General features: G+C 34.0%; 1 protein-coding gene across 6 annotated transcripts in view; it reads left to right on the forward strand.

Moving 5' to 3' along the window:
* Window positions 1-23482, forward strand: part of SPART (spartin) — a 55426-nt gene extending 31944 nt beyond the window's left edge. For 5 of the 6 annotated variants that reach the window (XM_031960695.1, XM_031960698.1, XM_023499206.2 and 2 more), the window contains 4 exons: window positions 9030-9224; window positions 13390-13548; window positions 13631-13721; window positions 23206-23482. In XM_031960695.1, coding sequence (XP_031816555.1) covers window positions 9030-9224; window positions 13390-13548; window positions 13631-13721; window positions 23206-23428 — 668 coding nt within the window. In that variant the 3' untranslated portion in view covers window positions 23429-23482. Of the gene's footprint in view, window positions 1-9029; window positions 9225-13389; window positions 13549-13630; window positions 13722-15821; window positions 15865-23205 lie in introns of all 6 variants that reach the window. The other variant, XM_031960699.1, reaches the window with a different exon arrangement.
* Window positions 23483-24539: the final 1057 nt, after the last annotated feature.

The raw sequence follows: 24539 nt of genomic DNA on the forward strand, positions 1-24539 counted from the left end.
GACAATAATATTCCTACGTGTTTTCTACAAAGGATCTCATTGAGGTAGTGATCAATAGATTTTTTATTATTACTACTTATCCCTCATGTTCTATCCCTCTAGGACAATTTTCTTGGACTACTTTCTTTTTATTTTATAATAACTATTTTTCAAAATATATGCAAAAATAATTTTCAACATTCATCCTTACAAAACCTTGTGTTTTCTCTTTTTCTCCTTTCCTCCCTACCTCTTCCCTTCCCTAGACAGCATGTAAGCTAATATAGGTTAACTATGTGCAATTCTTCTAAGCATATTTCCATGCTTATCTTGGTATACAAAAAAAATCAGATCGAAAAGGGAAAAAAATTAAAAAAGAAAAAAAAAAGCAAGCAACAACAAAAAGGTGAAAATATTATGTTGTAACCCAGATTCAGTCCCCACAAGTCCTTTCTCTGAATGCTGATGGCTCTTCTCCATCACAAGTCAATTGGAATTGACCTGAATCACTCCATTGATCATCATCTTGTTGTTGCTGTGTGCAATGTTCTCTTGGTTCTACTTACTTCACTTAGCATCAGTTCATATAATGTTAGGATTCTTACAAGATGCTAAGCAAGTGGAATTGAGGAGACAATGGTTAAATCTAGCTTAGCATTGATTTAGTCCTACAACAAATAATGGTTTCCTAGTGATGTAATGATTGGTGTATACTCAGTGTACAGCATATAAGCAAGAAGCTCTCAGGGCCAGACACAGAAGCCCACTAGAAGCTCTCGGAGGAGGAGACAGATTCATTCCATCTTCCACCTTTGTGTTGGCTGGAGGCTGAAGCTGGCAGAGGCAAAGGACTAGCGGCAGAAGCTATTGGAACCAAGGAGAGAGATAGGCTTCTAAGAAATTTGCTAACTGGGCCCAAGGAAGGAGACAAGACTTGGAAAGAGACAGTAAAGGATTGGACTTTAACTCCTGGCTGCATTTGGGGTGATTAAACTGAACTGAAAGGAAAGCTGCCTCCAGAGACCCCCAAAAAACCCCAACAAGAGAAAATTACATTTTAGAGAAGACTATTACAATGTAAGTGGACGAAGAAGTGGGAGGATGTGGAGAGTTTGTGGCAGTCTTATCTATTCCCTTCACTTCTCCCCCTAAAGACCAAGGACTTTTGCTGATTCTGAGGCCTCCAAGGGGCTAATCTGGTAATCTGGACTTCACATTGAAATACATGTTAGACCCAATATGTATATACTTATTTATATAGTTAACTGGTTGTGCAAGAAAAATCAGATCAAGAAGGAAGAAAACGAAAAATTGAGAAAAAAAAAAGACAAACAAAATGCAAGCAAATAACAGAGAGAATGAGAATGCTATGTTGTCTTCCACCCTCTGTTCCCACAGTTTTCTCACTGGGTAGAGATGGTTCTCTTCATCACTGCACAAGTGGAACTGGTCCAAATCATCTCAATGTTGAAAAGAGCCATGTCTGTCAGAATTGATCATCGTATTGTCTTGTATTTGCTGTGTATAATGATTTCCTGGTTCTGCCCATTTCACTTTGCATCCTGCTGATCATTTCTTACAGAGCAATAATACTCCCTAACATTCACATACCATAACTTATTCAGCCATTCTCCAACTGATGAGCATCCACTCAGTTTCCAGTTTCTTGCCACTACAAAAAGGGCTGCTGCAAACATTTTTGTACATGTGTGTTCTTTCCCTTCTTTAAGATCTCTTTGGGATACAGGCCCAGTAGAAACACTGCTGGATCAAAGGCCATGCACGGTTTGATAGCCTTTGGGGCATAGTTCATATTGCATTCCAGAATGGTTGGGTCAGTTCACAACTCTCCCAACAATATCCCATTCTTCCCACATCCCCTGCAGCATTTATCATCTTTTCCTATCATCTAAGAAATGTGAGGTGGTACCTCAGAGTTGTTTTAATTTGCATTTCTCTAAGCAATAGTGACATAGAATATTTTTTTTTCATATAACTAGAAATAGCTTAAACTTCTTCACCTGAGAATTATCTATTCATTTCCTTTGACCATTTGTCATCTGGAAAATTGCTTGTATTCTTATAAATTTGAGTCATTTCTCTATATATTTTAGAAATTTGGAACTACACTGAAAGGGCTATCAAACTGTGCATACTCTGTATCCCAAGGAAATTATAAAGGAGGGAAAAGGACCTAAAAGTGCAAAGATATGTGGAGCAGCCCTTTCTGTAGTGGCAAAGAATTGGAAAATGAGTAGATGCCTATCAATTTGAAAATGGCTGAATACATATGCAAGTAATGGATTAGTCTATAAAAAATGATGAACAAATTGATTTTAGAAAGGCCTGGAAAGATTTACATGAAGTGAAACAAGTAGAACCAGGAATATATTACACACAGTGACAGCAAAATTGTATGATGATCAAGTAGGAAAGACTTACTTCTTCTCAATGGTTCAATGATCCAAGGCATTCCCAATAAACTTTGGATAAACAATATTATCTGTATCCGGAAAGAGAACTATGGAGATTGAATATAAATCAATGCATGCTATGTTCACGTTTTTTTTTCTCTCATGACTTTCTTCTTTTGTTCTGATTTTCTTTCCTTACATGATTCATAAAGAAATGCATATTCAAAAAGTTAATATCATATATAACCAGAAAAAAATAAAACCTTTTTTTTTTTAAAAAGAAAAGAAATGAGACCCTTATCAGAAAGCTTGGATGTAAAATTTTTTACCCAATTTTCTGCTTCCCTTCTAATCTTGGCTATATTGGTTTTATTTGTATACAACCTTTTTAATATAATCAAAATTATCCATTTTGCATTTCATTATGTTTTTTAGTTCTTCTTTGGCCATAATTCCTTCCTTCTCCATAGATATAAGAGGTAAAACTATCCCTTGTTCTCCTAATTTGCTTATAATATCATGAACCCATTTTGATCTTATCTTGGTATAGGGTGTAAGGAATTAGTCAAGGCCTAGTTTCTGCCATACTATTTTCCTATGTTCCTAGCAATTTTTGTCAAATAGTTCTTACCCCAGAAGCTGAAGTCTTTATCAAACACTTAAGTTACTATAGTCATTGATTGTTGTGTCTTCTGAACTTAACCTATTTCACTTATCCATCACTTAGCCACCAAAGCTGACCACTGCTTTATAATATAGATTTAGGTCTGGTACAGCTAGGCCACTTTTGTTGGCATTTTTTTTTTTTTTACTAATTCCTTTGAAATTCTTGACATTTTGTTCTTCCAACAAATTTTATTATTTTTTTCTAGTTCTATAAACTAATTTCTTGGCAGTTTGATTACTATGGCACGGAACAAGTAGATTAATTTAGGTAGAATTATCATTTTTGTTATATTAGCTCGGCCTACCCATGAACACTTGATATTCTTCTAATTGTAATAAGTACAAAGATTTTTCTTTAACAGTAATTGTGGGAAAGTTTAGGCCTGTGGTATGCATATTCAAAAATACAGGAGAATGAACTTTTGCATACATGAGCTTCTTTACTCAGAGACAGAGAAGAGACATTATATAAAGCTTTGTTACATAAAATACAGAATATAGTTACAGAATAAAATCTTACAGAGAAAAATCACAAGTAAAATACAGAATCAAGAATTTTCTCAGTGTACTTCTGAAGCTGTAATATTCTTTACATAGTGCTTTTGATTGTGTCTGACCAAGAAATAACTCAGTAAAACTATGACTTCCATCATATTTTATCCTGTGCCTCTTTTATCCAACCTGAAATTGAATTAGCTTTGGCTGCTATATCACACTATTGACTCATTAAAGTATTAATCCCCTAAAACCTAGACTTTTTTTTGCCCCTAATTTGTCTTGTATTTGTGAAATTTTTATTGTTAATATCAAATGTCAGTTTGATTTGAATGTAGAATAAATGAAAGAGTCATGTTTAATAAGTCAGGAAAGGTAGCTGGAAGTCATATTGTGAAGGGCTTTTAAATGTTAAATTAGAAGAATTTATATTTTTATCCTGGAAGCAGTGGGAAGCTACTGAAATTTGAAAAAAGGTGAGTGGCAGGATCAGCCTTGTGCTTTGAAAAGATTATTTTGTGTAGAGCATGGATAGGAGAGGGGAGAGATTGGAACTGGGGAAACTAGTTAAGAATTTGGGGCAGTAGTCTTTAAAAGTATCAGTTGGTGAGGTCCTGAAGTAAAGTGGTAATCATGTGAATAGAGAGAAGGAAATAAATGAGACTTATTAGGGAGGTAGAATCAAGAAAACTTTGTGAGTTTAGGGTATAGGGAAGCAAGAAAGAGGCTTATTCTAATGGTTGAATTTGGGTGACTAAAAGGAAGGTGGTGCCCTCAACATGAATGGGAAAGTATGGAGGAGGAATGGGCCTTAGAAGAGAGAGAGTGAGACTGATGACTGTGCAATTGCCTCACTTAAGTCCAGTTTATGCATGAATCAAAAACATCACCATACCATTTTTGCCATTTCTACCCTCAAAGCCCTGTGGCAATGGGTGATGAAGCAGCAGGTGGGGATACACTGGGAGACAGCTCAGGCCATGCGTCTTCTCACCCGAAGCATCAGTGGAATTCAGTGGCCTCCTAGGTATTTGAGCAGCTTTTTAAGGATCTCACTGCTCACCTCTCATTCTAAGGAAGGGGGCTAGACTAAAAATTGTCTGCTTACCCAATCCTAGCCTGATTACCACAGCAGGCAGGGATTCCACCCTGTGGTCAAGACCCAGAAGTGTACAAAGGCTTCTGAAAAGTTGATTGCTCTCACTGTTGGTACATGGAATATATGTACACTTATAGACGACACAAAATCCAGTAGACCTGAAAGAGAATGACAGCTCATGTGAGAGAACTTGACAGGTACCACATTCATATAGCAGTTCTGAGAAATAGGGCTGGCAAATGAAGGCCAGCTTACTGAAGTAGGAGCTGGATACACATTTTTCTGGAGTGGTCACAGTGAAAGGGAGTGCTGTGAAACTGGTGTAGATTTTGTAATCAAAGTTAATCTATTAAACAAGCTCACTTGTCTTTCAAAGGGAGTGAATGACAGGTTTATGACAATGTGATTGCTACTTGCGGGAGAACACCAAGCCACCATTATCAGTGCCTATGTTCCCACCATGATGAACCCCAATGAGATCCAAGGAAAATTCCATGAATACCTGGAGGCTCTTCTCATCAATATATCAAAAGAGGACAAGCTTATAATTCTGGGTAACCTTGATACTAGAGTAGGCTTAGACTACTAGACAGCAGAGAGTCCTTGGGAGAAATGGAGTTAGAAACAGGCCAAAGTCACATAGTGGATCTTAACTTAGTGCTGATGGTACCACACTGATTTGTGATATAGATATGATCCTAGAGGGGTGGCTAAACACTTCCATAGTATACTCAGTTGTCATCAATCAATGTTGAATCTATTGATTGTATACCTCAAGTTGTAACCAATTGCTTTCTAGCTGAAGTTCCAACTGAAGAGATTTTGAATGCCATTAGGCTACTTTCATATGGTAAAGCACTGGGTGCTAATTCCATTCCAGATGAAATTTATAAGATTGGCGGGCAGGGAAGGGGGGGGGGGTCCATTGCTTATATAAGAGCTGACTAAAATTTTTCAGATTGTTATGGCAAGAGAAAATTATGCCCCAGGAGGTCAAGAATGCTTCTATTGTCTATCTTTATAAAGTTAAAGGGAATAGAAATAGATTGTCCTGTGACAATAGCAGGGGGTCTCTTAATCATTGTTGTCAGGATTCTTGCCAGAGTCATCCTTATTCAGCTGACTCTACACCTAGAAAAAGGTCATCTGCCTAAAGGCCAGTATGGCTTCAGAAGGAGCCAAGTAATAGTCAGTATAGTGTTTACTACCCAACAACTTCAGGAAAAATTCCAGGAGCAGAACAGAGGTCTGTATACAACATTTGTAGCTCTGACCAAGACCTTTGATACTGTCTTTGAGGGCTTATGGAAAATTATGTCAAAATTCAGTTGCCCAGAGAAGTTCACCACTATAGTACATCAGTTTCATGATGGTGCGCTTGTCCGTGTTCTAGACAATGGGTGTGAAGTCCAAGTTAGCTCCCTGGAGGCCTCAGAATCAGTCGGAGTCAGGATAAGCAAAAGTCCTTGGTCTTTAAGGAGAGAAGTGAAGCCGATGGATAAAACTGCTACAGGCTCTTCACCGACCGACCTCCCTTCTCCTAGTCCTCCTCCAAAGTGATTCTGGCTTGTCTTACTCCACTCCCTAATCCCTCCTACAATTTTCTGTATGCACCAAAAGATCAAGTCAGCACAGAATAGTGAGAAGGGCCATTTTTCCAAGCATATGCTAATAGAGTATTTTCCAGTCGGTAATGAGCCTTAAGTGCTCGGTTGTCTGATTCCAGTGCACCTATTCAGAGTTTCAGCCCTTTACAAATGGGCAATGCTCTTGAGCTTTCCCAGTCACCAATGGAGTGAAACAAGGCTATGTGCTTGCTCCCATGCTTTTTTTTTCCTGAGGCATTTGGGGTTCAGTGAGAACAAACTTGAAATCAAGGTCAGCTATTACACTGATGATAAATTCTTCAACTTGAAAAGATTACAAACAAAACTAAATGAAGGGAGTAGTGTTGGTGCGTGATTTTTTGTTTGCAGGTGATTGTATACTTATAGCATAATGCCTGGCAGACAGTAGGCTCTTAACATTGATTTAGTGAACAGAACAGTTGCCCAGTAGGACACAAGGGATTCAACAGTTGAAGACAACTACAAAGTCAAGACTGAAATAGGTAGAAACATGAAAAAGATGGGATGATGAAATAGGAGAACAATGAAGGAAAGCGTGACTGAAGTCCCTAGTGAAGATCAGGAATAGTTTTGGAAGGAGGAGTGTACAGGAAGATATAAATGTATAGAAAGTATACTATTTTATTACTCGGTTATTTCAATTGTGTCTTATTCTTTGTAATCCTGTTTGGAGTTTTCTTGGCAAAGATACTGTAGTAGTTTGCCATTTTCTTCTCCAGCTCATTTTACAGATGAAGAAAAGTTAAGTGACTTGCCTAAGGCCACTCAGCTAGGATATGTGTGAGGCTGGATTTTAGCTCCAAAAGATGAGGTTTCCTATCTGTAGGCCTGGCACTAACTATATCTAGTGTACTACCCAGCTGTTTGTTAAGTATATTAGGATGTTTAAAAAAAAACAAAACCAACCAGTTATGACTCTAGAATTTTATAATATTCACAGAGAATCTCTTCCCTAGCTCAATCTATTACCTCAACAGTTTTAAAGTGCTAATGACATTAATTGGTTTTGGTGGTGATGCATAACTTTCTGGGTCAGTAAATTAAACCCTAATAGACTTAAATAGCAATAGGAAAAACTGACTATTATTGCACATGCTAATGTTCTCATAAAACATGGCTATTTGAAAATTGTTACAGAGCTTTCAAGGAGTGAGAGTTTTCCTGTTTAGAGCACAAAAGTGAATAAATAATTATTACTTTTTCATCTTTTTTATAGTAAAATATCCTTTGGTGCTTACAGTTTGTAATTATATTAAAGCTATTCAAGATGTTTGTTAAGTACTTAGCATGTGGAGATGGTTGATTTGAGGGAAATTTTTGTTGTCTTCTGATTGTCCATTTGTTGATTCAGCCCATGTACCAATTTTAGTCAAAACAATGCTGTAAAAGACAGTCATAAGAAAATAGTTTCATCAAACTGCTTTATTAAATTTTTAATCTTATAACATGAAAGATAAAATTTTTACTTGTTGCCTAAGCCTAGATTTCTGTCAAAAATTTTTATGAAAGAAAAATGAATTTTTGCTGCAGAATCAATTTCTGATAATGATAAAAAGAAGTTATTGTTTGTTTTAATTTATTTATTTTTAATATACATCATATTGGGAGAAAAAATTCAGCAAAAGGGTAAAGGGAAAGATTAAAAAAAAAAAACAGAAAAGAGAGAACAATGTTTTGATTTGCATTCTGTCTCCATAGTTCTTTTTCTGGCTGCAGATAGCGTTTTCTGTCCAAGTCTATTGGGATTGTTTTAGATTACTGAACTACTGAGAACAACAAAGTCTTGTAGTCATGGCACATTCTTGATATTATTGTGTACAATGTATTCCAGTTCTGCTTGTTTCGCTTAGCATCAGTTAGTGTAAATCTTCCTAGGCCTTCCTAAAATCAGCTTTTCTCATTTTTTATAGAAAAATAAAATTCCATTATCTTTATATACTATACAACTTGTTTGACCATTCTCCAATTGATGGACATCTACTGATTTTCTAATTCTTTGCTACTATATAAAGAGCTACTACAAACATTTTTGCACATGTGGGTGCTTTTCCCTCCTTTTTTAATTTCCTTGGGATACAGATCCAGTAACTGCACTGTTGGGCCAAAGGGTATGAACAATTTTATAGTTCTTTGGGCATAGTTCCAAATTGCTCTTCAGAATGATTAGATCATTTTACAACTCTACCAACAATGCATTAGTGTCCCAGTTTTCCCACATCCTCTCCAACATTTATCATTGTCTTTTCCAATCATTTTAGCAAATCTGAAAGGTGTGAGGTAGTGCCCTCAAGAGTTGTTTTAATTTGCATTTTTCTAATTAATAGTGATTTGAAACATTTTTTCATATAACTTAGATAACTTTAATTTTGTCACTTGAAAATTGTCTGTTCATAAGATTCTTTAGTTTGAAAAAAATGGGAAATTGCTTGATTTTAAATTCTAGAAGTCAGCTTTGAGAATTTAGTCCAGCTATCCTGACTATTTCTGAACTTCTCATTTTTCTCTTGACATGAGCTCCTTGTGAGTAGGGATTTATCTTTCTTTATATTCTATCTAGCACAGTGCCTCACATATAGTAGTTGCTTGTTAAGAACTTGTTAATTGATTGTTTGTTATAAGTTGATGTTATAAAGGCTTAAAAGTATAACTGGTGTCCCAGTAACATACACTGTCTTTTTTTTCCTTTTTCCCCTTTTTCTTTTATTTACTTTCTTTTCTTTTTCCTTTTGTTTTCTTTCTCTTCCAAAGGTGCATCCTGGCTGAGTTGGGGTTTAGTTAGAGGAGCTGAACTTACTGGGAAAGCAATCCATAAAGGAGCCTCAAAACTTCGAGACCATATTGAGCCTGAAGAAAAACCACTGGAAGTTAGTCCAGCTGTGTCCAAGGGACTTAATATAGCAAAACAGGCTACAGGAGGAGCAGTGAAAGTCAGTCAGTTCCTAGGTAATTATATTATACTTTTTTTTTTTTTTTTTTACCTTTAGAGGGAAAAAAGGACATTCAAAAGCATTTCCACATTGGTTGACTTTATTTTTTTATTTGTTTGTGTGTGTGTGTGTGTGTGTGTGTGTGTGTGTATGTGTTGGGTTTTTTTTTTTTTTTTTTTTTTTGGTAAGATTCTGGCTTTTATTTATTTATTTTTTATTATAATAACTTTTTATTGACAGAACCTATGGCAGGGTAATTTTTTACAACATTATTTATCCCTTGCACTCACTTCTGTTCCAATTTTTCTCCTCTCTCCCTCTACCTCCTCCCCTAGATGGCAAGCAGTCCTATATATGTTAAATATGTTGCAGTATATCTTAGATACAATATATGTGTGCAGAACCAAACAGTTTTCTTGTTGCACAAGGAGAATTGGATTCAGAAGGTAAAAATAACCCGGTAAGAAAAACAAAAATGCAGACAGTTTACATTCATTACATACATACATTGTTCTTTCTTTGGGTTTATCTGCTTCTGTCCATCACTGATCAATCGAAACTGAGTTAGGTCTCTTTGTCAAAGAAAAAGTGGTTGACTTTATTAATGAACATTTGGGATGAAGTAACTTTATTGAGAAAATAGAAAACATCTAGTCTTAAAAATGAAAAGGGAGAACTTGCCACTAACGAAGAGGAAATTGGAGCAATAATTAGGAATTACTTTGCCCAACTTTATGGCAATAAATTCGACAATTTAAATGAAATGGAAGAATACCTTCAAAAATATAGCTTGCCCAGATTAACAGAGGAAGAAGTAAATATCCTAAACACTCCCATCTTAGAAAAAGAAATAGAACAAGCTATTAACCAATTCCCTAAGAAAAAAATCCCCAGGACCAGATGGATTTACATGTGAATTCTACCAAACATTAAAAGAACAACTAACTCCAATGCTATATAAACTATTTGAAAAAATAGGGATTGAAGGAGTCCTACCAAACTCCTTTTACAACACAGACATGGTACTGATACCTAAACCAGGTAGGCTGAAAACAGAGAAAGAAAATTATAGACCAATCTCCCTAATGAATATTGATGCTAAAATCTTAAACAAAATATTATCAAAAAGATTATAGAAAATCATCCCCAGGATAATACACTCTGACCAAGTAGGATTTATACCAGGAATGCAGGGCTGGTTCAATATTAGGAAAACTATTAGCATAATTGACTATATCAATAACGAAACTAACAAAAACCATATAATCATCTCAATAAATGTAGAAAAAGCATTTGATAAAATCCAACATCCATTCCTAATAAAAACACTTGAGAGTATAGGAATAAATGGACTTTTTCTTCAAATAGTCAGGAACATATATTTAAAACTGTCAGTAAGCATCATATGCAGTGGGGAAAAATTGGAACCTTTCCTGGTTAAGATCTGGAGTGAAGCAAGGTTGCCCACTATCACCATTATTATTCAATATTGTATTAGAAACACTAGCCTCAGCAATAAGAGTTGAGAAAGAGATTAAAGGAATTAAAGTAGGCAATGAAGAAATCAAGCTATCACTCTTTGCAGATAATATGATGGTACACTTAGAGAACCCCAGAGATTCTACTAAAAAGCTATTAGAAATAATTCATAACTTTAGCAAAGTTGCAGGGTATAAAATAAATCCCCATAAATCCTCAGCATTTTTATACATCACCAACAAAATCCAACAGCAAGAGATACAAAGAGAAATTCCATTCAAAATAACTGTCGACCGCATAAAATATTTGGGAATCTATCTACCAAAGGAAAGTCAGGAGTTATATGAGTAAAATTACAAAAAACTTTCCACGCAAATAAAGTCAGACTTAAATAATTGGAAAAATATTAAGTGCTCTTAGATAAGCTGAGCGAATATAATAAAGATGACAATACTCCCTAAATTAATCTATTTATTTAGTGCTATACCAATCAGACTTCCAAGAAAATATTTTAATGATCTAGAAAAAATAACAACAAAATTCATATGGAATAATAAAAAGGTTGAGAACCTCAAGGGAATTAATAAAAAAAAAAAAATCAAATGAAGGTGGCCCTAGCTGTACCTGATCTAAAACTATATTATAAAGCAGCAGTCACCAAAACCATTTGGTATTGGCTAAAAAAATAGATTAGTTGATCAGTGGAACAGGTTAGGTTCACAAGACAGAATAGTCAGCTATAGCAATCTAGTGTTTGACAAACCCAAAGATCCTAACTTTGGGATAAGAATTTATTATTTGACAAAAACTTCTGGGATAACTGGAAACTAGTATGGCAGAAATTAGGCATGGACTCACACTTAACACCGTATACCATGGTAAGATCAAAATGGGTCCATGATTTAGTCATAAAGAACGAGATTATAAATAAATTAGAGGAACATAGGATAGTTTATCTCTCAGACCTGTGGAGGAAGAAGAAATTTGTGACCAAAGATGAACTAGAGACCATTATTGATCACAAAATAGAAAATTTTGATTACATCAAATTAAAAAGCTTTTGTACAAACAAAACTAATGCAAACAAGATTAGAAGGGAAGCAACAAACTGGGAAAACATCTCCTCAGTTAAAGTTTCTGATAAAGGCCTCATTTCCAAAATATATAGAGAATTGACTCTAATTTATAAGAAACCAAGCCATTCTTCAATTGATAAATGGTCAAAGGATATGAACAGACAATTTTCAGATGATGAAATTGAAACTATTACCACTCATATGAAAGAGTGTTCCAAATCACTATTAATCAGAGAAATGCAAATTAAGACAACTCTGAGATACCACTACACACCTGTCACATTGGCTAAGATGACAGAAAAAAATAACGATGAATGTTGGAGGGGATGTGGGAAAACTGGGACACTGATGCATTGTTGGTGGAGTTGTGAACGAATCCAACCATTCTGGAGAGTAATCTGAATTATGCCCCAAAAGTTATCAAACTGTGCATACCCTTGACCCAGCAGTGCTACTACTGGGCTTGTATCCCAAGGAGCTACTAAAGAAGGGAAAGGGACCTATATGTGCCAAAATGTTTGTAGCAGCCCTGTTTGTAGTAGCTAGAAACTGGAAAATGAATGAATGCCATCAATTGGAGAATGGTTGGGTAAATTGTGGCATATGAATGTTATGGAATATTATTGTTTTGTAAGAAATGACCAGCAGGATGTATACAGAGAGGCCTGGAGAGATTTACATGAACTGATGCTGAGTGAAATGGGCAGAACCAGGAAATCATTATATATCTCAACAACGATACTGTATGAAGATGTATTCTGATAGAGGTGGATTTCTTTGACAAAGAGAAGATCTAACTCTGTTTCAATTGATCAATGATGGACAGAAGCAGCTACACCCAAAGAAAGAACACTGGGAAATGAGTGTAAACTGTTTGCATTTTTGTTTTTCTTACCGGGTTATTTTTACCTTCTGAATCCAATTCTTCCTGTGCAACAAGAGAACTGTTTGGTTCCGCACACATATATTGTATCTAGGATATACTGCGACATATTCAACATATGTAGGACTGCTTGCCATCTAGGGGAGGGGGTGGAGGGAGACAGGGGAAAAATCGGAACAGAAGTGAGTACAAGGGATAATGTTGTAAAAAAATTACCCTGGCATGGGTTCTGTCAATAAAAAAGTTATTATAATTAAAAAAAAGAAAATAGAAAACATCAAATCTGTCTTTTGAAAATATTTTCTGATATGTTTTTTAAGTGTTTATGAATTCTGGTAGCTGACTAGCTAAAATCTTCTAGCCTAAATTTATTTTTAATTGAACAAGGACTTTATTAAAGTCCTATGTAATATATACATAAGTATATATTCCTATATTATATTATATATATTTTAAAAAATATTTATCCAGTGCCAGGTTCTTGAAGTACAGAAACAAAATGAAAAATAGTCCCTGTTCTCAAGATGCTTATATTCTATTGGACTTATATTTTACAAGAAGGTGCATTAAAGAAACAGAGTTATAAGTATTAATAAACTCCCCCAAAAGTTTAAAATCATACAGTAGCCATTATAATCACTTTTATTTATGCCTTTTATTTTGAAATCAGAAGTATAGCTATGTATAATTGTTCATTTTTAAAATCCTTAGCATCTCTCTATTTATTTTTGTACATGTATTAGTGGAAGGAGTATGTTCCATAGCAAACTGTGTGGGAAGAGAATTAGCCCCACATGTCAAGAAACATGGAAGTAAACTTGTTCCAGAATCTCTTAAGAAAGACAAAGATGGGAAATCTACTTTGGATGGTGCCATGGTTGTAGCAGCAAGTAGTCTTCAAGGTAACAAAAGGATTCAAATATATTTAAATTAAGAAAGCAATCTGTTTAGTTGTGGCTAATTAAGCATTTAAAAATTTTTCAGGATTTTCAACTGTATGGCAAGGAATGGAGTGTGCGGCTAAATGCATAGTTAAAAAAGTTGCTTCAGAAACTGTAAATACAGTTAAACACAAGTAAGTCTAATTTTTATTTTTCTATTAATAAAAACAGTTCATTTGTTAAATCATTTATAAAAATCTTGAATTAAAGTAGCTGTCCAACTACTTTTACTAAGTATTTGGCCAAAGTCTTATTTTCTACTAGTATTAAATTTTTTTTCTCAAGATTGAGGAGTAAAATTTTAACACAGTCATGTCACTTAACTCAGAAGTGTCTTAGTTTTTTCATCTGCAACAGAACAGGTTGGATTAAATGATCTCTAAAATTCTTATTATTATATGGTTTGCAAGTCTTTAACTTTACTTCTTTGAATTGCAAATCTAGTTTCGAATAATGTTGTCTTGGTCTGTGTCGCTTCACACTAATAGCTGTGGTATTCTTCTTCTTTTATATAATATAATGGTTCTCTCTGGAAGCAGTTTCTTGGGGAGGTTTTCTGGAGGCAGCCTTAGTTTCAGTTAAAGTAATAATCACTTCAAATGCAGCCAGGTGTTAAAAGTTCAAATCTTTTATTATCTCCGGTTTCTGAATTTTCTTCCTGGGGCCCGATTAGCTTTCTTAGAGGCCTGTCTCTCCTTGGCTCCAAGAGCTTTTGCTGCTAATCTTTTGCCTCTGCCAGCTTCAGCTTCTCTTCTTCCAAAGGTCTCCAGCCAGCACCAAGGTGAAAGTTGGAATGAATCTGTCTTGCCTCTGAGAGAGGGCTTCTGGCTCTCAATCTCCCAGAGTGCTCTGTGTCTGTCCCAGAGTGCTCCCCTTTCTGTCAATCTTCCGGTCTAATTAACCTGAAGCTAAGAGCTTCTTTATATATTATCTTCCAAAGGTGTGAATTCACAAAATTACAAAGTTAACTTTGTGAATCTCCCATACTTGTGAACTCCAATGAGTACTTAAATACATTACTGAGTTAGAGAATTTGCTAAGTACCAGTTGCTAAATTAGGCAACTGACTTATCACTTTGTAAGGATTCCAACATCAGCTATCATTATAGTGTAACATAGCCATATCCCCCCATAAAATTGTTTTGGCAAATTGCCTAAGAAATAAATTGGATTATCTACATCAATAGTTCCCAACCAGAAAAATTTTAAGTTAAGGAAGGAAGCTTTACAAATATATGCATTGTCAAAATAAGACAAGTCTGACCATGTCATTCATGTCATTACTCTCTTTTCTTTTATCCCCATCCTTGAATCTTCAGTGATTTCCTCTTGCTAGTAACTTAAAATATAAACTCCACAGTTAGGCATAAGGCCATAATAATCTGGTTACTGCTTGTTTCACATCACTATTCTTCATTTACAGCCCAGCTATCCTAATTGCTGTTACTGTAATTTAGTACTTCATCTCCTACCTCCATCCCTTTGCATTAGTTTACTTCTCTGTGTGGAATCATTCTTCTCTTACTTCCTTCTCTCAGAATTTGTAGCTTTCTTCTAAGCTGTATTTATGCGCTATCTTCTATAGGTAGCCATTCCTGATCCTCCTCTTTTTATTTTTGATAATACTATTGTCAGTATTATCTGCACTACCATTAACAATGCATGAAAAAATAAAAACACAATTGGGAGTAACTGTTTGTAAAACTGTACTAATTATATATACTTATGGATACTAGGGAAATATGTTTTGTATGATTTCATATGTATAATAGGCATCATATAGCTTGATCTTTTCTGGATGAGAGAGGAACTGCGAAGAGGGAAAGAATTTAGAACTCAAGATTAAAAAAAAAAGAGATTTAAAAAATTGCATATGTTTTTTAATGCCAAAAAAGAGAAAAATACATATACAAAAGTATAGGCTTTTTTCCTCTTATTGCCAGTATTCTACTGCTAACATTCAAGATTTCATAACAATCAAATTGTGACTGAAAAAATCAACTATGTTAAAGGAAACTTTCTGTGATTTTGATTATGGTATTGGACTATATTTGAATTATGCAGGCTTATGTTGTTGTTATGACTATAATATTAATAATTTCAGCTGTTTTTTGCCTATGGTTTATTATATTCAACAGAATTGTTTATGATGATTATTATAACTATTTTTCAGAGAATGATATAAATGACTAGTTTATTTTCTCAGTTAAAGTAATATTTTTGTCTTATTTTAGATATAGGAACTTGAAGATCTACAGCAACCATGAAAAGCAATAAGTAACTTAAACCTGGCACTGTTAATTAATTATAGTACAATATCTGTCAAATAATTCATCTCAATTTTCTGTATTGCTTCTAAATTTCTCTATCAGGCTTCTTTTTTTTCTACTTACATTCTTAAAGAGATACAGCCAGCCCATTTTTTTCCATTCAGTAAGATTTCATGCTAGTAAAAAATATTTTCATGGAATGTAAGCTTCTCCTTTTGTGAGAAGTATACTGTTATTTGATTGGCTAATAAATTAATATTCTCCTTAAGTTCTGATTGGATTTTTATCTAAGCTACTACAGTATTACCAGAATGATAGGTGTGTTGGAATCCATGCTTTTGAAAATCGGATGAGAGAACTGATGAGACTTAGGAAGCAGATGTGATGATAGCTGCCTTGTCTTCAAGCATTTGAGAGAACTTGTGAAAGTTGTTCTGTTTGTCCCCAGAAACCAGAACTAAGAGCAATAGGTAGAAGTTTCAGAAAAACAGGTTTTAGTTCAGTGTAAGAAAAAAATTCCTAACAATTAGAGCTATTCCAGAGTAGAAGAGCTACATTGGGCATTAGTAAGTTCTCCATCACTAAAAATCTTTAAGCAGGGATATCATAGAATCGATACCTGAACAAGAAAATGGATTGAATTAAATGATCTCTGAGATTTTTTAAAATTTCCTAGTGCCAGCCTTATTACGAACATCCGGTAATAAGAACAAGGCTATGTCAATGGAGAAAGAAATGTTTAAATTATAGAATTCATTGAATTAAACAGAATTCAGATACATCTTTGCTACTGGAAAGTCCTTCAAATACTCTATTACACAGTCATATTGCACAGTTTGTGATAAGTACTTTGTCAGATCAGTAGACCGAGTTGCCTTTGGTAAATTTGCAAGTTCTAGCTGAGTGAATAAGAGTCAGTCATTATTACCATATTATGTACTAGGGAGTCTTTATAATTAACCATATATTTCCTATTTTCTACCTATTACTTGGGATTCTGCATTCATTTCAACAAATTTCTTTCTGAGTCTGAAGATCCACTATAAATATTTTCAAGAAAAGTCTCTACTAATCTAAATTTAGATAATGTAGCACTTAGAAATAGTTTTGAGAGAAGTTAAAAAAAAAAGCTTTTGACAGAAGAAAAAAAGAGAAAACTAAAATGATAAAATCTTGGATCTAGAAAGAACCTTAGAGGTATTCAAGTTGTCTTGTATTAATGTAGAAATTCTGGTTAGTCATATAATCTCTTGTTATACAGTTATAGTGACAAGGAATTCTGACTTTGAGAACAGCATGCTTTGCAAGTTCTTCCCCTTATGTAATCCCATATTCTGCCTCTTGGTGTTGCTTGTCTTCTAGAACCACATTGAAAATATCCTTCCACAAGATAGTCTTTTATATGTTGGAAGGCATCTTTCTTATCCTCTCTGTTGCTTTCTTTTTTCCAGGTTAAACATTCCTAGCCCTTATAGCACATCAGGTATTTTTTATTCAATTAAATTGGAGAAACATTTATTAAGGGTCTTATGAACAGGGTACTTATGTTGGATGTGGGAAATACAAAGATCATAACATCTTTCTGTCTCTTTTTAAGAAACTTACACTAGGAACACCTAGGTGGCTCAGTGGATAGAGCACCAAAGTTTTGGAGTAAGGAGGACTTGAATTCAAATGTGCCTTCAGACACTTGACACTTCACTATCTGTTTGACCCTGGGCAAGTCACTTAATTCTGAGTGCCTCACATACACATGAAAGCAAGAAGCTTATACTATTACAGAAGAAAGTGAACATAACTATAAAATAGAAAATAATTGCAGAGGAGGGTCAGTGTAGGCAAAATATTATAAAAGATTTGTTTCTCATGTGATATAACTTCCACCCCCATGGTCAGTCTACCCCGGCTGTGCTTTAGTGCATCAATGTGCCTTCTAAATTGCCTTTTTTAAAAATCAGTGATAAGAGATAAAAAGATCAGGTTCAAAGACAGATCTTAGAGACTTCCTTCCTCATTGGTAATGCTCTATTCATTATCACATATTGTTAGAAGTTATTTCAACTTATATGTTTCTCTATACATTCTTGTCTGCAAGAACAAGCTTAATTAAATCAAAATTAAGTGTCTTCTTTGCGTGAGGTACTATGTATTATATTCAAGAATGAAAATTGAGAAACAATGACTTCTCAAACAGCATAAAGTATAAATAGGAGATAAGATAAAGAGACAAACAAGTATAATTTAAAGGATATAGTGCATGGGAAAAGTTTAATGGAAGATATTAGATTTGTAATGGGCTGAGGCTTGAGTTGATGCACTGAGGTCCCAAGCACGTGAGGCTAAATAGTAATTGGACTATACTCATTTATTAATATATATACTTGGATAAAGAATGGCCTCCGCCCACTCTCTGTGCAAGTTCTGATGTGTTGTATAGGAGATGACAGTTTTGATGGGTGGAGGCAAAGGGGCAGGAAGAGAGGCAGAGAGACTGCTGGCTGGGTTCTGTTCTGGTGGCTGCTGGTCTCGTGGCTTCTGGCCTGGCTAGCTTCTTGACTCAGCTGCACACATTGCTATTGCCGATTCCCTTCTACCTCCAATCTTTCTTCATCTCTACTGAGTATAAAGATTGAATATTTTCCCCTAACCTGAATTCCTGACTCTGGCTGATTTTAAAATATGTGGTCATCATATAGATTCATTGAGAAAAGAAAGAGAACAGAGAAGGAAGTCTTCATGGAATTTAATTTAAAAGGAAGATTTCAGTAAGCAGATATGAATGTCCATTCCAGGAAGGAAATCTGTACCAAGATATACTTGTGAAAGTAGATACTAGGAAAAGGAAAATAATCCAATGTAATTAGAATGATGAGTACATGAAGTGGAATAGCATGAAATAGGGATAGAGCTATATTGTAGAAAGTCAAGGAATGCCAGGCTTAGGGATTTATATCAACAGTGAAGAGACATTGAAAAACTTTTGAGCAGTATATTAATATCAAGCTTGTGATTTGGAAAGATGAGACTACTCTTTCAGCAGAGTAAGGGATTTGTTGGCGCAAGGAGACTGATATGTAAGCTTTTTGAATAAACCAGGCAAGAGATTATAAAAAACTGAACTAAAATGATGAATGGGAAAGAGAAGATGTGAGGCATATCATATAGGTAGGATTATTAGGATTTAGCAAATAGAAAATGAGAAGGAAGTATAAAAACTTGAGTAAGAAGTTCGTTGGTGCTATCAAAAATACTAAGGAAGTTGGAAGAGATGATTATGAATTCAATTTGGGGCAAGCTAAGCTTAAGATGCCAATGGGAAATACTCATAACAACTAACTTACATAACTTTAAAAACTTATAAGAGAGATAAATGTTGCATTAATGAATAAAGAGCTGATCTTGAAGTCAGGGAGATTTGGATTCAAAGCTCTTTCTCTGTCATGTAATGATTTGGTGACCCTGGGGCAAGGCACTTAAAACTGCATCCTCAGGGAGCTCTCTAAGGAACAAAATAGGTGATAATGTGTATTGGCAGATAGTTTTATCACTGGGAGCTTCCTCTGCTGATGAACTCATGGGTCCAGCTAAGAGAAAAAAAAAGTCTATAAAATGATTTACATATATTATCTCATTTAGGCCTCAAAACAACCTTGTGAGGAAGATTGTGAAAATAGGAATATATCTTTGCAGCTAGGTGGCACAGTGGATAGAGCACCAGCCCTGAAGTCAGAAGGACCTGAGTTCAAATGTGGCCTCAGACACTTAACACTTACTAGGTGTGTGACTCTGGACCAAGTCACTTAACCCCAGTTGCCTCAGGGGGAAAAAAAAGAAAAGAAAATCAAATCGTTCCTATGTTGGAGATAAAGAAATTGGAAGTCAAAGAAGTCTAGTGATTGCTCATTGACACATAGCTGGTAATTTTCAGAAACAGGATATAAAAGGTAATATTGCTTACATTTTTTCACTGCGCAATCCACCTCTAGAGTAGAGCCAGGAGGCATTTATGGGATATGGATTTCAGTCTTTGAGCAGGCAAATTAATAGAGAGATGTTTTACTCCCACTACTTTAAAAACTAAATTCTAAGACCCATTCACTCAGTTCTCACCATTTGGCCATTTATAGTTCAAGTCAGTAAGCATTTGTTAATTGCCTCCCATGTACCAGCACATTAAGGAGGCAAAGGATAGTCCATACCCTCAAGGAGCTATATCCTCAGGGAATTTGATGCAGCATGCAAACAATTATGTACAAGATAAACTGGATATAATATCAAAAGAAAGCACCAATATTAATAAATATTAGGAAAGGCTTTTGCTTTTACCTGGAACTTGAAGAAAGCCACTAGATGACTTTCAAGGAAAGAATTTCAGGCTTGAAAGACAGCTGGTGTAAATACCCAGAATCAGGAGATTGAAAGTCTTGTGCAAGGAACTGCAAGACCAATATAATTGGATCCCAAAATACATAAGAGTGATAGAAGAAACCTGAAATAGGAGGTGAGTGAGGAGTTGGGGAGGGGAGGTTTAATAAAAGGCTTTGAATACCAAACAAGATTTTATAATTGATCCTGACAGTAGTAGGGAACTTCTGGAACTTTTTGAAAAAGGAGTAGAGACAAAGGCAAGGAGGGGGGAGACTAGGGGGGAGACTGCATTTTTATAGCAGCTGTGCTAATGATCTTTCCAATATTCTGGCCTGTACAATTTTTGAATTCTTCATTTTCAGGGATTTTGATCCCATTCTATACATATATATATAGTCACAATTTGTATCCCATAATCAGAACTTCTACATCTAAAATTCCCCTTAGTTTGTAATCTAAAATCTCCCTTAGTCTGAATCCTGGCCTTTTTTAGTTCTCCCACTCCATTATTCCTACCATTATTCCTTGCTTTTTGCCCTCATCGTGATATATATTTTCTTCTTTTTCTTTCTTTTTTTTTTTTTTTTTTTTTTTTTTTTTTTTTTTTTTTGCTGAGGCAATTTGGGGTTAAGTGACTTGGCTAGGGTCACACAGGAAGTGTTAAGTGTCTGAAGCCAGATTTGAACTCAGGGCTGGTGCTCTATCCATTGTACCACCTAGCTGCCCCATGATATATATTCTTTTAACTCCAAACTCCCCTTCAACTATTGTACATAGCAGATGTTTAATGTCTGTTGAATTAAGTTGCACCATGTTCTTATTGGTACTTGAAAATTCTTCTCCAAACTTGGATAAACTCAGCCAGCTACTTTCATCAACAATGTTTCCAGAGTGCCAGATATGCTGGAAAATAACATGTAGCCCAGTTAACTGGTTCTTTTGCATATTCATTTACTACTATTTATTTATCTCTTCTTTATCTTTTTATCTCTCTTTGGCCTTTTGTCTCATTCCTCGTGACTTTACCAGGAAGACCATAGCAATACAAAGTATGCTCCTTCAACCCTCTACATGTCATCTACATTAGACTGTTCTTTCTATTTGTGCCTTTTGGTCCCATCTTTTGTATCTCCTGGAAGACTGCTCTAGGAAGCATTCCTTTTCTCTTGTATCTTTAGCTTCTCATTGTGACTTACAGATTTCATTTCTTCAGGAAGAAATAAGTAACTACCTCAGAGAAGGGAGTTAAAGAAATAAGTAACTACCTCAGAGAAGGGAGTTAGGAGGCAGAGATAAAAAAGTGATAAGCAGCTAGAGAAAACTCTACTGTAGAATGATTGTGTGGGGCAGGTTGTAAAAATATTCTCACTACTTTTGGCTTAGTGGGTGGGTGGGATGAAGAGTGTGTTGCAAGAATTGTAAATTTAAACCAGGAGTGCATTTTTTCCAGAGACACAGTATTATAAATAGTGGATGAGTCAGCAATATTACTGGGTATTGTTTTAGACCACCTAAATAATTAGGCACTATAAAATACCTGAGAATACATCTGCCAAAACACAGAAAAGCTATATGAACATAACTATAAAACACTTTAAATCTAAATAATTGAAGTAATATTTATTGTGCATAAGTAGGTAAAGCCAAAATAAAATTAGCTAATATATTTACTTAAGGCTTTCCCAGTTAAATTACTTAAAAAATATCTCTGAGAGAAAAAATAACAAAGAAATTTATTTAGAAGAACCAAAGGCCAGGAACTTCAAAGAAACCAGGAAAAGAGAAGTAAAGGGAAGTAGATTCAGTAGTATCAGATCTTAAACTGTATTATAAGGTGAGAACATTATTGAAGTGTAAAATGGATAATTTTGATTAATTTAAATTAAAATTTTCTTATTAATACCTATGCAGCCAAGAATAGAAGGAATGTAGAAGACTGGTGGAAAAAACTTTCATAGACAGTCTCTTATAGAATGTGATTGGATTGGAATATTTGTTGTGGTATAGGAAATGATATATTGGTTAATTGAGAAAAACATGGAAAGACTTGGGCTCATGAAGGAAATGCTATCCACCACAGAGAAACAGATGACAAGTAGAAATAAGCATACTATAATTTTACATGTATTTGTGTATATTTATAAATATCTATGTGTACATACACATATACATACATTTGGAATGGGATAGGAAGAAGCTGGGGGAGAGGAATAAAGTAAAAAGTACATAGCAGAGGACAAAATAAAATCTAGGAAATAAAGAAAAGCTAGGCTTTCTTGAAATGGAAATTTATTTTATATTGAAACCTAACAAGTTTTATAGTGTACATGGCATTGTTTTGTTTTTTTTTAAACCATTTTTGTATTGAAATTAAAATTTAAAAATTGGTTAATAAGAAAAGTAAATAAAAAATAAATAGTGAATAGGTTATGCTATTTGGGCTACTAAGTTTTTTGTTAACTGATCTGGGAACTTAATTAACATTTATGACATTGCTTAAAATTAAAATGCATTTTCTTAGGATAATAAGTAGTTGACAATTGACAATGTGTTAATTGAAATTTTACTTATATTAATAGAAACATTAAATATAAATAAAAATTATCTCTTCACTTATTTTTTAGAATGGGAGAATTCAATTACACTTTTAGAAGAAGGAAACCAAAGAATTTCACAATTAACATGTTTCAAAATGTAGTGAAGCTTTTTTATATTTAATTTTAAGTCAGAGTAAATACTTCACATGAAATAAAAGTTTTGCCATTTAAGAAATTAATTTTCCCTGAATATCCTTACTCTTGGAAAAAATATGGTTTGGCTTCATATAAGTGATTTAATCTCTTCTAAAAACAATAATATTGAAACAAACTTGAGTTTTTTTCCTTTCAAAGGTAACTTACCTATTCATCTTATTCTATTTTGGAATGTTCTATTCAGATTTGTAGTTTCACTGCATCTTAATTTTTTTTTTTTTTTTAAGATATGGAGATGATGCTGGTCATGCTACAGATAATGTAATGAATTCTGCCATCAATGTTGGTGTCACCGCATTTAATATTGATAACATCGGTATCAAAGCTGTGGTGAAAAGAACAGCAAAGCAAACTGGAAAAGCCATCTTAGAGGAATATCAAGTAGTTGACAAGTCAGAAAAAAAAGATGAAAAAGAAACTAATAAGATAGTCAAGAAGAAAGGTAAATAATGGAAATACTATGGATTAACTCCACCAAAGCCTTACTAAATGGATATAACTTCAGTATTTAAGCAAAAATGGAATACTTCTCTCCAACATATTAACCTGTATTATGAAAACTAATTATTTCTAAAAGTATTTTTCATAAAATTTAAGTATATATAGTCTCCTAATAAAAATAATAGTATTTTTTTCTTTCTCACCTATAGAAACATTGTCAAAAAGATTAGATAAAGTTGTTTTATTATATATGCTTAAAATATTTTTTTCAATTGCAAAGCTGAGATTTTTTGAAAACTATTCTCAATCTAATGTTAAATTTTATAATCTATCTATTTTAGAAAACAAAGTAGGTAAATTAGATGTCTATGCATGATTGGGGGTATGATAAACTAATGCAATTTATAATCAGAAGGATTAACCAAAAGCTAGTTACTTTCTAATTACTTTGCACTATTTATTATAAATATCTCCTGTCCTAAATCTCTTGTAAATGTTCAATGACTAAACTAAAATCTGAAGCACTTTAATAGAATTAATTAAAATATCAAATTGTCAACATTTTCTAAGATTTTTTTTTCCTGAAAAAGGAAATAACTGATTATTGAAAGAAACTAAGATTCTATGAAATTAGTTGTCAGACTACAAAGCTTTATCTTTTATATAAACTGGTATTGTCTCAATGGTTGAAAGTGGTTATAAAGATGTATTTATTTTTAAAACGTTTTGTGTTTTAAAAACCAATAGCTGATCAGGAGCTCAGGAAAATTATTGACAATTTGAAGTATTTGCTTATTTATTGAAACTTATTTCTGGTCATTTACTTATTAACTATTGCACTTTTATAGCTTCATTTTCTTCCCTTTTTTTTCCTGGAAATTCAATTGTAAACATCTAATAGAATTGGGTAAAATATTTGTAAATAAAATTTTTAGGCATTGTCATTACTGAAATTAAAATCTATTAAATGTCTATTTAGAATATATTTTATTTAAAAATATCATCTTTATGTTTAAAATAATAGAATTTTAAAGCATAATTTAATTTCCATTATATCAGATTATAACTTGATAGTATTGAGTTAAATATCCATTGCCTTTTAAGATCTTTAGGTTACAAA

Source organism: Sarcophilus harrisii, chromosome 3 (assembly GCF_902635505.1).
Source record: "Sarcophilus harrisii chromosome 3, mSarHar1.11, whole genome shotgun sequence".
Lineage (NCBI taxonomy): Eukaryota > Metazoa > Chordata > Mammalia > Dasyuromorphia > Dasyuridae > Sarcophilus > Sarcophilus harrisii.